A 12,855-nucleotide genomic window follows, 5' to 3' on the forward strand; every position below is an offset into this window, starting at 1 on the left:
GCCCCAACAGATGGGTGCCAAGCAAGTGGTCATGGCTACAACTCCAAAATCTCAGACAAATGGCCAAAATTTGTTTGTCCCTGGGACAAAATGGCAAGTATTCCAACGCAAACAAAAACAGTTTTGAAATATCAAAAATGTGATTCATGGCACGAGAAAAAAAACATTCAGCTCTGGTCCCCTTACCATAAGTTTCATACAAAATATAAATGGGAAAAGCAGCTTCCCAAATAGGGGTCCATTTTTTAGGTCTCATCTTTCCCTGAATACTTTTCTGCTTTTACTGGGTGCAACTGAAACCCTGACTTCAGCTTATTCTTACTCCAGAGATGTAATGTACTCCAGAAGTCAATGCAGCTTATGCCTTTAATGAAAAATACATGTCACGGCAAATGCACAAACATGAGGACAATGCCAAACGACTCTCAAATAACCTAGATTAAATACCTTGCCTCTGGGGTATGTGGCCTCATTATGAGTTGGAAGAATTAGCCAGTCTTCTTTATGGGGTTTATTACAAACACCAGAAAGCAAATACAGAACTATGCAAACATTTCAGTGATGTTCAATAACTATTATATACTTAACTCATGCAGAATGACACAATATGATGATCAAATCAAAGCAGCAATTGAGACTGAATAAGTCAATGAATAATTTCTAATAGCAAAATCATTAAATAATTACAAGCAGGTAGTGGGACTGAATTGTGATATTTGAGATATGATAAAACTCTTCATTAGTTATACATTAAGGAATTGAGAGAGATATTGTTCATTAATCTAATGTCCAGTGTTGTCCAGTGGTTTTCCAGAGGCACGTTCCTTAATGTAAATATCTGATATTTGATGGAGGAAGACTGTCAAGGAAATTGTTTTCCTTAGTCTCCAGATAAAAAAGCTAGCATGATTTTTGTGCTTCCTCCCCCCCTGCTGCTTCAGTAGCTGCCATTTAACTTTTGCTGGATTCTCCCCATCTCACCTGATGGTCCAGAGCTGGCAAAGTTCAAAAGCCCACAGCTCAGTGTTGTTAGACTACCACCTTTTAGCCTCTTACCAGTCTACCTCCAAACTCAGAGCCTTTAAGACATCTGCTTTTAAGGAACTACAGTTTCCACACACATTCATACACTGAAGTCTCTGTCCCAAAAGAAAAATGAAAGAGGCTTTGAACTTTTTTTTTTTTTTTCATGATTAGCATGAGTATTGTTCCTGGAACCAGCTAACAAAGGTTAGCTTACATCTAGGTGCCCGTGGGAGTTTCTTAAGCAGCGATGCATCCGGCAGGCAGGTATAGCCAGCAACAGGGGTCTTTAATCTCTTCTTTCCCTCAATGCACTGTCTAGGATGGAGAGGCGTTCTTTAGAATCATAGAATCACAGAATCAGTTAGACTGGAAAAGACCTTTGAGTCCAATCATTAACCCAGCACTGCCAAGTCCACCACTAAACCATGCTCCTAAGCATCTACACATCTTTTAAATATCTCCAGGGATGGTGACGCCACCACCTCCCTGGAGAACCTGTTCCAATGCTTGAACACCCTTTCAGTGAAGAATTTTTTCCTAATATCCAATCTAAACCTCCCCTGGCACAACTTGAGACTGTTTCCTCTTGTCTTGTCACTAGTTATCCGGGAGAAGAGACCTACCCCCACATGCCTACAACATACTTCCAGGTAGTTGTAGAGAGCGAGGTCTCCTCTGAGCCTCCTTTTCTCCAGGCTAAACAACCCCAGTTCCCTCAGCTGCTCCTCAAGAGACTTGTGCTCCAGACCCTTCCCCAGCTCCGTTGACTGTCTCTGGGCACACTCCAGCACCCCTACATCCCTCTTGAACTGAGGAGCCCAAAATGGAACACAGTATGCAGGACACGGCCTCCCCGGTGCCAAGGACAGGGGGACAATCACTGCCCTGCTCCCGCTGGCCACAGCACTGCTGGCACCAGCCAGGATGCTGCTGGCCTCCTTGGCCACCTGGGCACACGGGGGGCTCATGCCCAGCCGGCTGCCGACCAGCCCCCCCAGGCCCTTTCCCCCCAGGCAGTTCCCAGCCCCCTGCCCCAGCCCGCAGCGCTGCGGGGGGCTGGTGTGACCCACGGGCAGGGCCCGGCACTGAGCCTGGTTGACCCTCACACAACTGGGCTGGGCCCGTCGCTCCAGCCTGCCCAGACCCCCCTGCAGAGCCTCCTGCCCTCCAGCAGATCAACACTTCCCCCCAGCTTGGTGTCATCTGCAGACTGACTGTGGGTGCACTCAATCTCCTTGTCCAGATCGTTGATAACAACAAACAGGACTGGCCCCACCAATCAGCCCTGGGGAACACCACCTGTGACCAGCCACCAGCTGGATGTGACTCCATTCCCCACCACTCTTTGGGCTTGGCCATCCAGCTAGCTTTTAACCCAGTGAAGAGTACACCTGTCCAAGGCAGGAGCAGCCAGTTTTTCCAGGAGAACCCTGTGGGAGATGGTGTCAAAGGCTTCACTAAGGTCCAAGTAGACAACATCCACAGCCATTCCCTCATCCACTAGATGGGTCATCTTGTTGTAGGAGCTCAGGTTCATCAAGCAGAACCCGCCTTTCATAAACCCATGCTGCCTGGGCCTCATACCCCTGTTGTCCTGCATGCATGGTGCTCAGGATGATCTGCTCCATAACCTTCCCTGGCACTGAGGTTACGCTGACAAGCCTGTAGTTCCTTGGATCCTCCTTCCTGCCCTTCTTGTAGATGCGCATCAGACTGGCTAACCTCCAGTGTCCTAGGACCTCCCCAGTTTGTCAGGACTGTTGATAAGTCATGGCAAGCAGCTTGGCGAGCTCCTCTGTCAGGTCCGTCAGTACCCTCAGGTGGATCCCATCTGGCCCCATAGACTTGTGCACTTCTAATCGGAGCAGCAGGTCACTAACCATTCCCTTCTGGACTGTGGGGACTCCATTCTGCTCCTCCTCATCCCTATCTTCCAGCCCAGGGGGCTGGGTACCCAGAGGGAAGCTGGTCTAACTATTAAAGCAAGCACGAAGCACCTCAGCCTTTTCCTCCTCCTTTGTGGCAATGTTCCCTGCCACATCCAATAAAGGATGCCGATTATCCTTCACCCTCCTTTTGTTTCTAATGTATTTGTAAAAACATCTTTTGTTATCTTTTACTGCACTGGCCAGCCTGAGCTCTATCTGGGCTTTTGCCTCTCTAATCTTCACCCTGCATAACCTCACAACATCCTTAAAGCCCTCCAGAGCTGCCCACCCCTTTTTCCAAAGGCGCTAAACTCTCCTTTTTTCCCTGAGTTCCAGCCAAAGCTCTGTTCAGCCAGGCCAGCCTTCCCCCCTGCTGGCTTGTCTTTCAGCACTTGGGGACAACCTGTTCCTGCCCCTTGAAGACTTTCTTCTTGAAGAATGTCCAGCCTTCCTGGGCCCCTTGGCTCTTCAGAACTATCTCCCAAGGGACTCTTAACCAGGCTTTTAAACAGGCCAAAGCCAGCCCTCCAGAAGTCCAAGACAGCAGTTCTGCTGACCCCCCTCCTTACTTCTCTGAGAATAAAAAATTCTTATCATCTCATGATTGCTGTGCCCAAGATGTCCTTCAACCATCTCACCACCCACCAGTTCTTCCCTGTTTGTAAACAGCAGGTCCAGTGGGGTATGTCCCCTGGTTGGCTCACTGACCAGCTGTGTCAGGGAGTTCTCTTCCACACACTCCAGGAACCTCCTAGACTGTTTCCTCTCTGCTGTGTTGTATTTCCAGCCAATATGAGATAGGCTGCTGTTCCCCATAAGAACAAGGGCTAGTGATCTTGACTTTTCTCCCAGCTGCTTGCAGAATGTTTCATCTGTCTCTTCATCCTGGTTGGGTGGTCTACAACAGACTCCCACCACAACACCCACCTTGTTGGCCCTCCTCTTGATTCTTACTTATAAACACTCAACTCTATCATCACCATCATTCAGCTCCAGGCAGTCAAAACACTCCCTGAGATGCAAGGCTACCCCATCACCTCTCCTTCCTTGCCTATCCCTTCTAAAGAGTTTGGAGCCATCCATTGCAGCACTCCAGTCATGCAAGTTATCCCACCACGCTTCCACGATGGCAATTATGTCATAGTCCTCCTGCTGCACAATGGCTTCCAGCTCCTCCTGGTTGTTGGCCATGCTTTGGTCATTGACACAGATGCACTTCAGCTGTGCTATTGATCTTGCATCCAACCCTGGCGTGCTGCCCCCAGGCTCATCTATAGGGAGCTTGGTGTTATTCCCTTTCCCCCTTCGAAACTAGTTTAAAGCTCTCTCAAAAAGCCCTGCTAACTCCTGACCTAGGATCATTTTCCCTCTTTGAAACAGGTGAACCCCATCTGTTGCCAGCAGGCCTGCTGCCGTGTAAACTGACCCATGACCATAAACCCCAAAATCTAGCTGCTGACACCAGGCCCAGAGCCAGGTATTGAATTGTGTGACCTTCCAATTATACCCTCCATCATTCCCCGCAACTGGCAGGATAGAAGAAAATACTGCTTGTGCTCCTGCTCCCTCATCCAGTCACCCCAAGGCATCATTTACTTAATGGGCTGGTGTTGGTGGCCTGAGGGAGAGTCATGGTCCTCCTGATGGTCTTTAGATAGTCCTTTCTCATTGCTCCCACCTCTGGGCTGGCCTCCATACATCAATGTGCTCCTTGCACTCAGCACAATCATTATTTCTCTCACTCCAAGTAGGCTCCAACACCGAATGGCTCTTGCCTTCAAAATGGGCTCTGATAATTGTCCACCAAGTAATTTCCAGAAAAAAATCTACCAATAGAACCCTAAAAAGCTTACGGGTGGAGCTCATGTTGGAAAAACCGCTATGAGCCTGGGACTAACAATTAGTTATTTTTAAAGATGTTAATGACTAACTCAGCACATGCATTTTCACATTCTCTCATTCACTCATGACAGCTATTTCCTGGAATAGCACAAGAAAATTTGGGAGAAAGTTTGGGGCCTTATTCTAAACAGCAGCTCTGAATTGTGCCAGTGACTTACAAACTTAACCAGTCTATATTCCACTTACTCTGAAAGAATGTATTTTCTCTAAACCTACTCAAATATGCCTCTTGAATATATCAATATGTAAGATTAAAATATTGTTTTGGCTTCATTCTATTATTGCCTTCACAAGACCAATTTCAAAAGTTGTATCTTGAAAGGACAATGGAGGACCTTCAGCAAAGAAGGAAAAAGAAAGTCACATGAAGGAAGACAGAGTGCTACAGAAACAAAATGCAAAAGTCTCTGAAAACCAGAAAAAATATCTAGATAGTCTGGGAGTAATAGCTGAGAAGCCATTAAAAAAAAAAAAAAGAAGTTATACACTAACTCTGACACTACCTAATACACCAGAAAAAAGTCCGGTTTGAGTATTTTGTAGGCCTAATTTGCAGTGTCAGCAATGATATTACCATTTTACACAACCAGAGTTTTTAATTGGGTTATCGGGTACAGCCATTAAGTCTTGGCTCCATCCTCACTTCTGCCTGAATCATAGCTGGAAATCTTTTCCATACCAGATTTCCTGCCTTTCCCAGGAAGACTGTTCCACATGCCAGAAGAGTTCTCTTTCACTCTAGCTGTTTACTTTGTTAAAGTAGAAAAAAAGTCTGTATTTATTCAAAAGGATGGCACTCCAACAGTGACAGGGTTATAACGCTTACTCTTGCTATCCACATGAAAGTTTGATCTCCTTTCAGGAAGCTAAACTCAAACTAAAGTAAAATTCACCCAGTCTCATTAATGTGGACCATTCTTACTTGAATAAATTAGCTTCTGTGACATTCATCTCCCATTTGCACATCTGTAGGCTCTTCCATCTGTCAAACAATTCTGTTTGTTTCACCCTAAAAGATAAAAATAAAGAAAATGAAAAAAACCACTTATTACAAGGGCTTCATTTCCTAAAACAGCTGCAGCTAGGGTACCATGCAGTAGGCTTTTGATAGGGCAAACCAGTCAGTCTAACCAGTGTAAAATCTATCTTTTTTTTTTCTTTTTTTTTTCTCAGACATAGCAACCATAAGCCATATATACACAGGTACTGATGGGGCTCCTCAGATGTTTAGGACTGATTTCTATTTCTGATAGATATTCTCTATTTCTTCAGGATAAAAAAATGCAGTATCAAGCAAGAAGCACCTACTGTACCAAAGTGTGTCCACAGTCTGCTGAGAAGCTTCTGAGTGTCTGGCAACTACAGCAGCTTTGGGGGGAAAAGTTGCACCCAGCAGAGGGGGTACTGGAAAAGAAGATACTTTAGATAATTTGATCAACCAACTACCATTATATTTTGGAAAGGTTATCTTAATCCATGAGATCCTACAAACAGCACTGTTGGTAAATGTTGGTAAAGGCCAGGATGGATGGAGATTTGAGCAATCTGGTGCAGTGGAAGGTGTCCCTGCCCATGGAAGGGGGTTGGAACTAGATGATCTTTAAGGTCTGTTCCAACCCAAACCATTCTATGATTCTATGATTCTAAATCCATCTTATAAACTGCAAGAGCACACAGGTAGGGATAAGCATCTGTGATGGTAAGAGGACATGAAAAGCTCTTTACATAAGGATCTCTCCCTTCCCCTCTGTTAATAAATATACTTTTAGTTACGCCAAAATGACACTCCTATTTCTACTAGGCTGATACCAGATGACACATTTTTTGGTGATATCAATTCCAAACACTTCTACCTTAGAGTTCATACATGTTCTTCTGTATTTGGATAACAGAGATAATGAAGGCCTTGCAAATATCTACTAACTAGGGAGCAATGTCATAATCTAGCTAGGAAATTTTGAAGTCTGAGATTTCTTCAAACTGATAGGTCTTAATGAGTTCTCTTCAGGCTTGAGGGATTTGAATGTATCAATAAAGCAGAGACTTTTAAGATAATTATATATTTAAAGTGAGTAGAACTTCTGATTTCCCAGGCTGTGGAAGTTACAGGAAGGAATTAGGTCATATTGTACTTTCTGTAGCCCACCAAAGCACATTTACTTGGAAATCTTCCATTATCATAAGGGCTGACTTAGGAAATACAGCACGTTAGAAGCAAACACATCAGAAGAGCCCAGCATACTAAGAGCTTAATGCCAGTTGACATCCATTGTAAAAGTAAGGCTAGTATCTAGCTGAGTAGGAGTCCACTACCTTCTATGTGCCATTGGATAAGATCAAGAGAAATGAGTAATTCTGTACCATCTGATAAGCATGCAGAAAAGCAATTCAAAACTCCCCATCTTCAGCAGAACACTGGCAAAAGTGTGACATTCTCACCTCTTCTATTTATTTTTAAGCACTGCAAGTCAGCAAGCAGTGCAAAGTTGTTACTCATGTATCCTTCATCCAGTACCAAATACAGAAGACAAGGACATAACCTACATTCTTCTGTGCTTAAAACCAGTGAGGCAGACATGCTCAAAATCATGCAGACCTGGAGCAAAAAACTGTAATTTCTGTAGTCTTGATTGCTTTATGCTATGCACTTGTATAGCTGCACTTTCAACTGAGATGCTCAGTGCACTTTACAGACCTTAACAACCCTTGTGGATCGTCGGTAAGACTACTAAACCACGGGGTTTTAGTTATGGTAAGGGATTAGGCATAATCTAAGCATCCAGATTCAGTGCAGTGCTGAACACGCAAAAGGACAACACAAAAATACCCTGCTACGCTTTGTCCAATGAGTTCCACTGACAACCTCACTCATTTGCTCAGTTCCATCACTATGGCTTCATGGATACATCTCACTCAACTCATTAGCTTCCTGATGTTTAGTTTCCTAATTAGTTTCCTGACATATAGGACCACAAAAGACAATTTATACATACTTTATTGTTTCTCAGAATCACATTTTCCTACTTTTTACTGCATGTTATTAAGTTGTGAAACTCATCGCTGATTGAGGAGGCCAAAAATACAAATGGGTTCAGAAAAGATCAAAACAAATTAATAGAGAGATCTATTGTCCACTTCAGTTACTGTACTTTAGTCACCATCTACCACTCAGCAAGTCCTCATGGCAGTATTTGTTATCAGGAAGGGCTAACCTTTTCACTTCATTTCTTATTCTTCACTACTGGCCACTGTCAATGACAGAGCCTTAAGCCTCTGAGTCAGTCTGGCTGCTCTTACTCTTCAGTTCCCTGGAATATAATAGTACAAACACAGTACTTAATTCCAGTGATACCAGGCCTGACCAAAATGCCTCAATGTATGTGAAAAGCCTCCATATTTCCAAACAGACCTCAGATCAAATTCAAATGTCACTACTTGATGTACAAGAGAACCTCAGGAATCCTTGACAAGGTCCCTATTGATGGGATCTCTTGAGTTTTGCATCTTTTGACAATATCATTGTAAGTAACAATTTTCATCTGCCTGAAAAGTAATCCTTTTAGCAAGCATTCATTCATACTTACATAGACAAAACCTTCACCTCAATGATGTCCTGCCGTAATTCCAGGCATTTGGTAGAGTTGTATTCCAAAGGTCCTTCATAAAACTCAAAATACCTGAAAAAGAACAAGAAAAAAGATTCTAAATAAGGCTTAGAGTAGAATACTTTTCTTACACATCAACAGAAACTTCCTTAAAGTTGTGATCTACGATTTTTGCCTAACTTGAGAGTACACTGTCTGGCCCATAGGCAGGTTATTGCTTCACAGGAAAACACAGATGTTGCTGGTTGTAGAACAGGCACCCACGTCCAGTTTGTCCATCCCTACAAGAGTTCATCTAACTCGTAGTTGGTGCCAACAAGGACTAGCTACCTTTTCCAGTAGTCAGCACATAGCAGCTGACGCTGAAAGTCAGGGAGAAAACACTGATCACTTCATTTTGGGAACACTGTTCCCATCCTTTGGGTGTCTCAATGTGGGGAAAATTTTAAAAAAATTTACCTCAACTTTTGCTCTTAGGTTGAAAGTAAAGTGCTGGAGGTTGCAGCTTGTCTGTGGAGACTGTTGCATAGCTGTGCACAACTGAGTTTTTCATTAGGATTTACTTTTTTGGTATATTGGGAGGGGAAGGGAAGCTGGGATTTTCTTCTCAAAAAAATTTGAGATCATTTCAATAATGAAAGGAAATGAATGCTCAGACACAGCACAAATGAAATGCTATTTTTAATTAAAATAAAGGCATAAATATTTACTATTTTGGTTAAATTCCTCCACCTTAGACATCAGACTGGAGGGAAGAGGCAGTAAAACACAATGGTAGCTACTCATGTTTAGGGGCCAGAGAAAAAGCCCAGACTGTCCAGTAAAATCAATGAGGCTGTATTAAAATGACAAAGATGATTTAGGGTTTAAATCAACCTTTGTAACAGTTTCACCTACTTATCATTAGAAGTCTGTATTAAAATCTCATACCTAAGAACTGCGCATACCCATACAGCAGTTAGGAGCATAATGAAGAAATACAAGGACATGACCTGAAGGAATAGGTATTATGACCAAGGCCACAGCAAATTCTTTTCATGGATCCTTTAAAATCTCAGAACTCATGAGGCTGTTAACTCCAAACGATCTTTCGAATTTTCAATATGAAAAGAAAATCCAGGATTCGTGGAAAAGCTTTATTTAAACCATCATTGGAAATGTAATATTTTAGTTTTGTGTCTTTTTAAAATAACATCAAAATTCATGTTTGACCTGAATGTCTGTTCAGTTCTGAACATATAACCCTTAGGTAGGAAAGCCTTGTTAGTTTCCTTAGTAGTTCATGTTTATAGTTGATACCAAAACTGGGGGGGTGGGGGCTCCAAAACTGATCTGTTCTGGAGAAGTGCTAAGCACTCACACCTCCCAGGAGAACTGTAGGAAGGTAGAGTGTCCAGAAAACAACATCTCTAGGTGTCTCCAACAGGGCCTCCGAAGTCCAGAAGCATCCAGAAGCAAACAGCTTCTGAATTTTGCCTTGTAAGTACATCCAGAAATCAATCTGATGAGGCAGGGAAGACAGAAACTCATAGAAGGGAGAAAGGGACTATAGTATGTGATTGGAAAAGGCCCAAGAACCTCCCAAAGCAATCTGCTACCAGCTGAGAACATTTCCATCCTGTCAAACCCTGCTCTACAAAGCGTCTCCACCTCTCCCAGAGGTTTTCACCACCTCAGTTCTGCCAAATCTCAAACCAACCACTTCTGTGATCCAGTAAGGGGCACAAACCTTGAGACTGAAAGGAGGAAACTGCCTGGAAGGTTGCAGGAGGAGAACATCATAAATTCCTAACAAAGAAGTAAAATTATTACTGTCAGGAAAAAAAAACATAGCTCAGCAATCTTTAAAAAATCTGACTATTTGGAAATGTGTTTGCAGAGTCTTCAAGGCAACCAATGTGTTTTTATGAGTTTTGTAGAGGAAATTACATAGTTAAAGCACTCCATAATCAGTGACAAATCTGGGAAAAGACTTCCTGAGGTATAGTTCACGTAACATGAACCTTCATCTGGTCTCTCATCAAAAGGCTTCGGCTCTCCTTCCAACTCAATCATTCACCTGGGCATTCAGCCTTTAAAGAGTGGCTCAAATCCTTTGCACTGGCACATTTCCTGCATATTTGGCTTGTTGAGATGGAGCTCAGCAATAAGCATATTTTGAAAGCTGAACTGCTTTTTGAAAGCTCCAACTGAAATTGCATTAAAAGCTCACCCAGTTGCACCAGGCCAAAGCCCTGTGTGGATGTACTGCAGATACACTTCCCCAACAGAACTGAAACCTCTCTCTGTGGAGCCAACACCATAGGACTTCTTACTGGGAACAGAATTTTAAAGGGGCATAAGGGGGATAGCAATGGCTATCAGCCTCATCCACGTCTTTCACCTCACACTGGATTTCAGTACATTGTATGTGCCTCAGGAAAGATAAGAATGGCAAAAGTCTAGATTAACACATGTGCACTTCTGGCTCTGCTGCTAAGTTAGAGAACTGCAGCTTGGATGTCAAACAGCACATGCTATCACGTGGGAACGCCGCAGCAGGGGAAAGCTGGCTTCAGCCCATGGCACAGGAAACAAAAACGTCATTTTATGAAACAGAGATGAAATTTCCTGAGTCCCAGCCATTCCCTTTGATCATTGCCTGTTTAACCAACCCACAAACCAAAAGTAGAAATGAAAAAGGGTGCGTTACCAAAAAGGCAGAAGGGTGAGGAGGAAAGGGCTACGTAAAAAATAAACCACTTCTGAATCTGAAAAGAAATCCAAAGGCAGCATTGCATTTGTAGGGAAATTATTCCATTAGCCTACAGCTTCAAAAAGCACAGGACTGTCCTGCAAGTCTCTCTCACAATCACTCCAGCTTTTCCTGTAGAGCCACTGGGAGCATCAAATTCACCATTTGGCACCTTGTGGAAGTGCAGAGGGAGGATCTGCAAAACAGGCTGAATGACACACTGCCGATGGGACACGTGCCTCCTGGGCCAAAGGCAGGGGACATCAACGGTGGTGGTGGTGTCACTTCTGCACTGAACAGAGAGAAGATGTTACTGGCCACGGGGTGAGCTCAACGGAAACTAACTCAGTGTGCTTGACCCACTGAATAATAATCATCATCTGGGCTGTCATTCATAATCCCTGAACCACATCTGAAGCAGACAGCCAGACACTAAGCCTCCTTGTTAGTGCTACTGATGCTGCAGTGCTTAGGTTGCAAGCATTAATGATGCTACAACAGCATTAAGGGATTTGCAAGATGGTATATGGTCAACAGACCAAAACAAAAGGATTCCTCTCTTTCTCCTAGGAGTGTAGATGCTATTTATTTGCTTCACAGCAACTCCCCCCCTGCTACAGACATCGAGACAAATTAGCAAAGGCAGTTCCCTGGAGCACCAGCCAACCTCTTCCCACATAAGTGCTTCACATTGTACTTTCCCAGAATACAGCTTTTGCATGACACCGGGCTCTAGCACAAGGAACACGGGTTCCTTCAGCCCCCGCGGATGTCCTTTAAACCCAGCTCCTCCGCTTGCAGGGTATGGTCCTGCTGGGAGTGTTTGGACACCAGCCCCCACCACACTCTCCCAGAGGAAGCATCAGTCTCACCCACTCACTGGGCTCCGAGTGCTGTTTCTGCCTATTAACTCCCACTCTAAACCATGCAGTCCCCCATGAACGAAGATACATTTGCCTGTCAGAAAGCTTAATTAGCACAAATGGAAACTGTCCTCCCCATCATCTTCCTCAGTCTGATATCCAGCTAAGAAGCAAGGATGTAGTGCAGTTTATTTTGATTTATGCTCTTGATCAGTGACAAGTGACAAACCTGACTACACTGTTCCTCTTGCTACGGAAACAGGCTGTGTTTCAGTTTTACAAGAATGACAGTCATGTTTTATATCCATAAAACAGAGTTGATATGTCACTGCCAGAATGTCATCTGCCTGCTTTTGCTTCCCTTTCTGAAATCTAAAAAACCTTTATCCTTCAAAGGTCAGAAGCTTATGGGAAAACCAACATAAGGAATCGTAATTCTTTACAATAGAGAACAAGCTACAACCGAATCACAACAAACGGCACAGATGCATGAGGAATTGCATTTTCCCAGGGTACCGGGCACTACACACAACTCGCTGCTCAATGTCCATTCAGGTCAATTGTAGCTTTCAAATCTACAACATTTTTCCAGGATCAGTTCCTATATCTGAACACCATAAAAGCTGCAAGTACTCAGAGACGACTCTTTTTTTTTTTCTTTTTTTTTTATGGCTTTCAGTACTGAATGCCCAGAAATGAGATGCTATTCACTCTTTAATTTTCCATCTTTGGCTAACGGAGACTTTCTTCTTTTCTAACCTTCATGTCTCCCATTGCAACCTCACTTCCAGCTGAGC

At 43.6% G+C, this 12,855-nt stretch overlaps 1 protein-coding gene across 3 annotated transcripts in view; it reads right to left on the bottom strand.

The window, feature by feature from the left end:
- Positions 1-12,855, bottom strand: part of ST8SIA5 (ST8 alpha-N-acetyl-neuraminide alpha-2,8-sialyltransferase 5) — an 82,355-nt gene that overhangs the window by 16,141 nt on the left and 53,359 nt on the right. For all 3 annotated transcript variants that reach the window (XM_040578960.1, XM_040578961.1, XM_040578959.1), the window contains 2 exons: positions 8,441-8,533; positions 5,779-5,865 (listed from right to left, as the gene is read on the bottom strand). In XM_040578960.1, coding sequence (XP_040434894.1) covers positions 5,779-5,865; positions 8,441-8,533 — 180 coding nt within the window. The remainder of the gene's footprint in view (positions 1-5,778; positions 5,866-8,440; positions 8,534-12,855) is intronic.

The sequence above is a fragment of the Falco naumanni genome, chromosome Z, assembly GCF_017639655.2.
Source record: "Falco naumanni isolate bFalNau1 chromosome Z, bFalNau1.pat, whole genome shotgun sequence".
Taxonomy (NCBI): Eukaryota; Metazoa; Chordata; class Aves; order Falconiformes; family Falconidae; genus Falco; species Falco naumanni.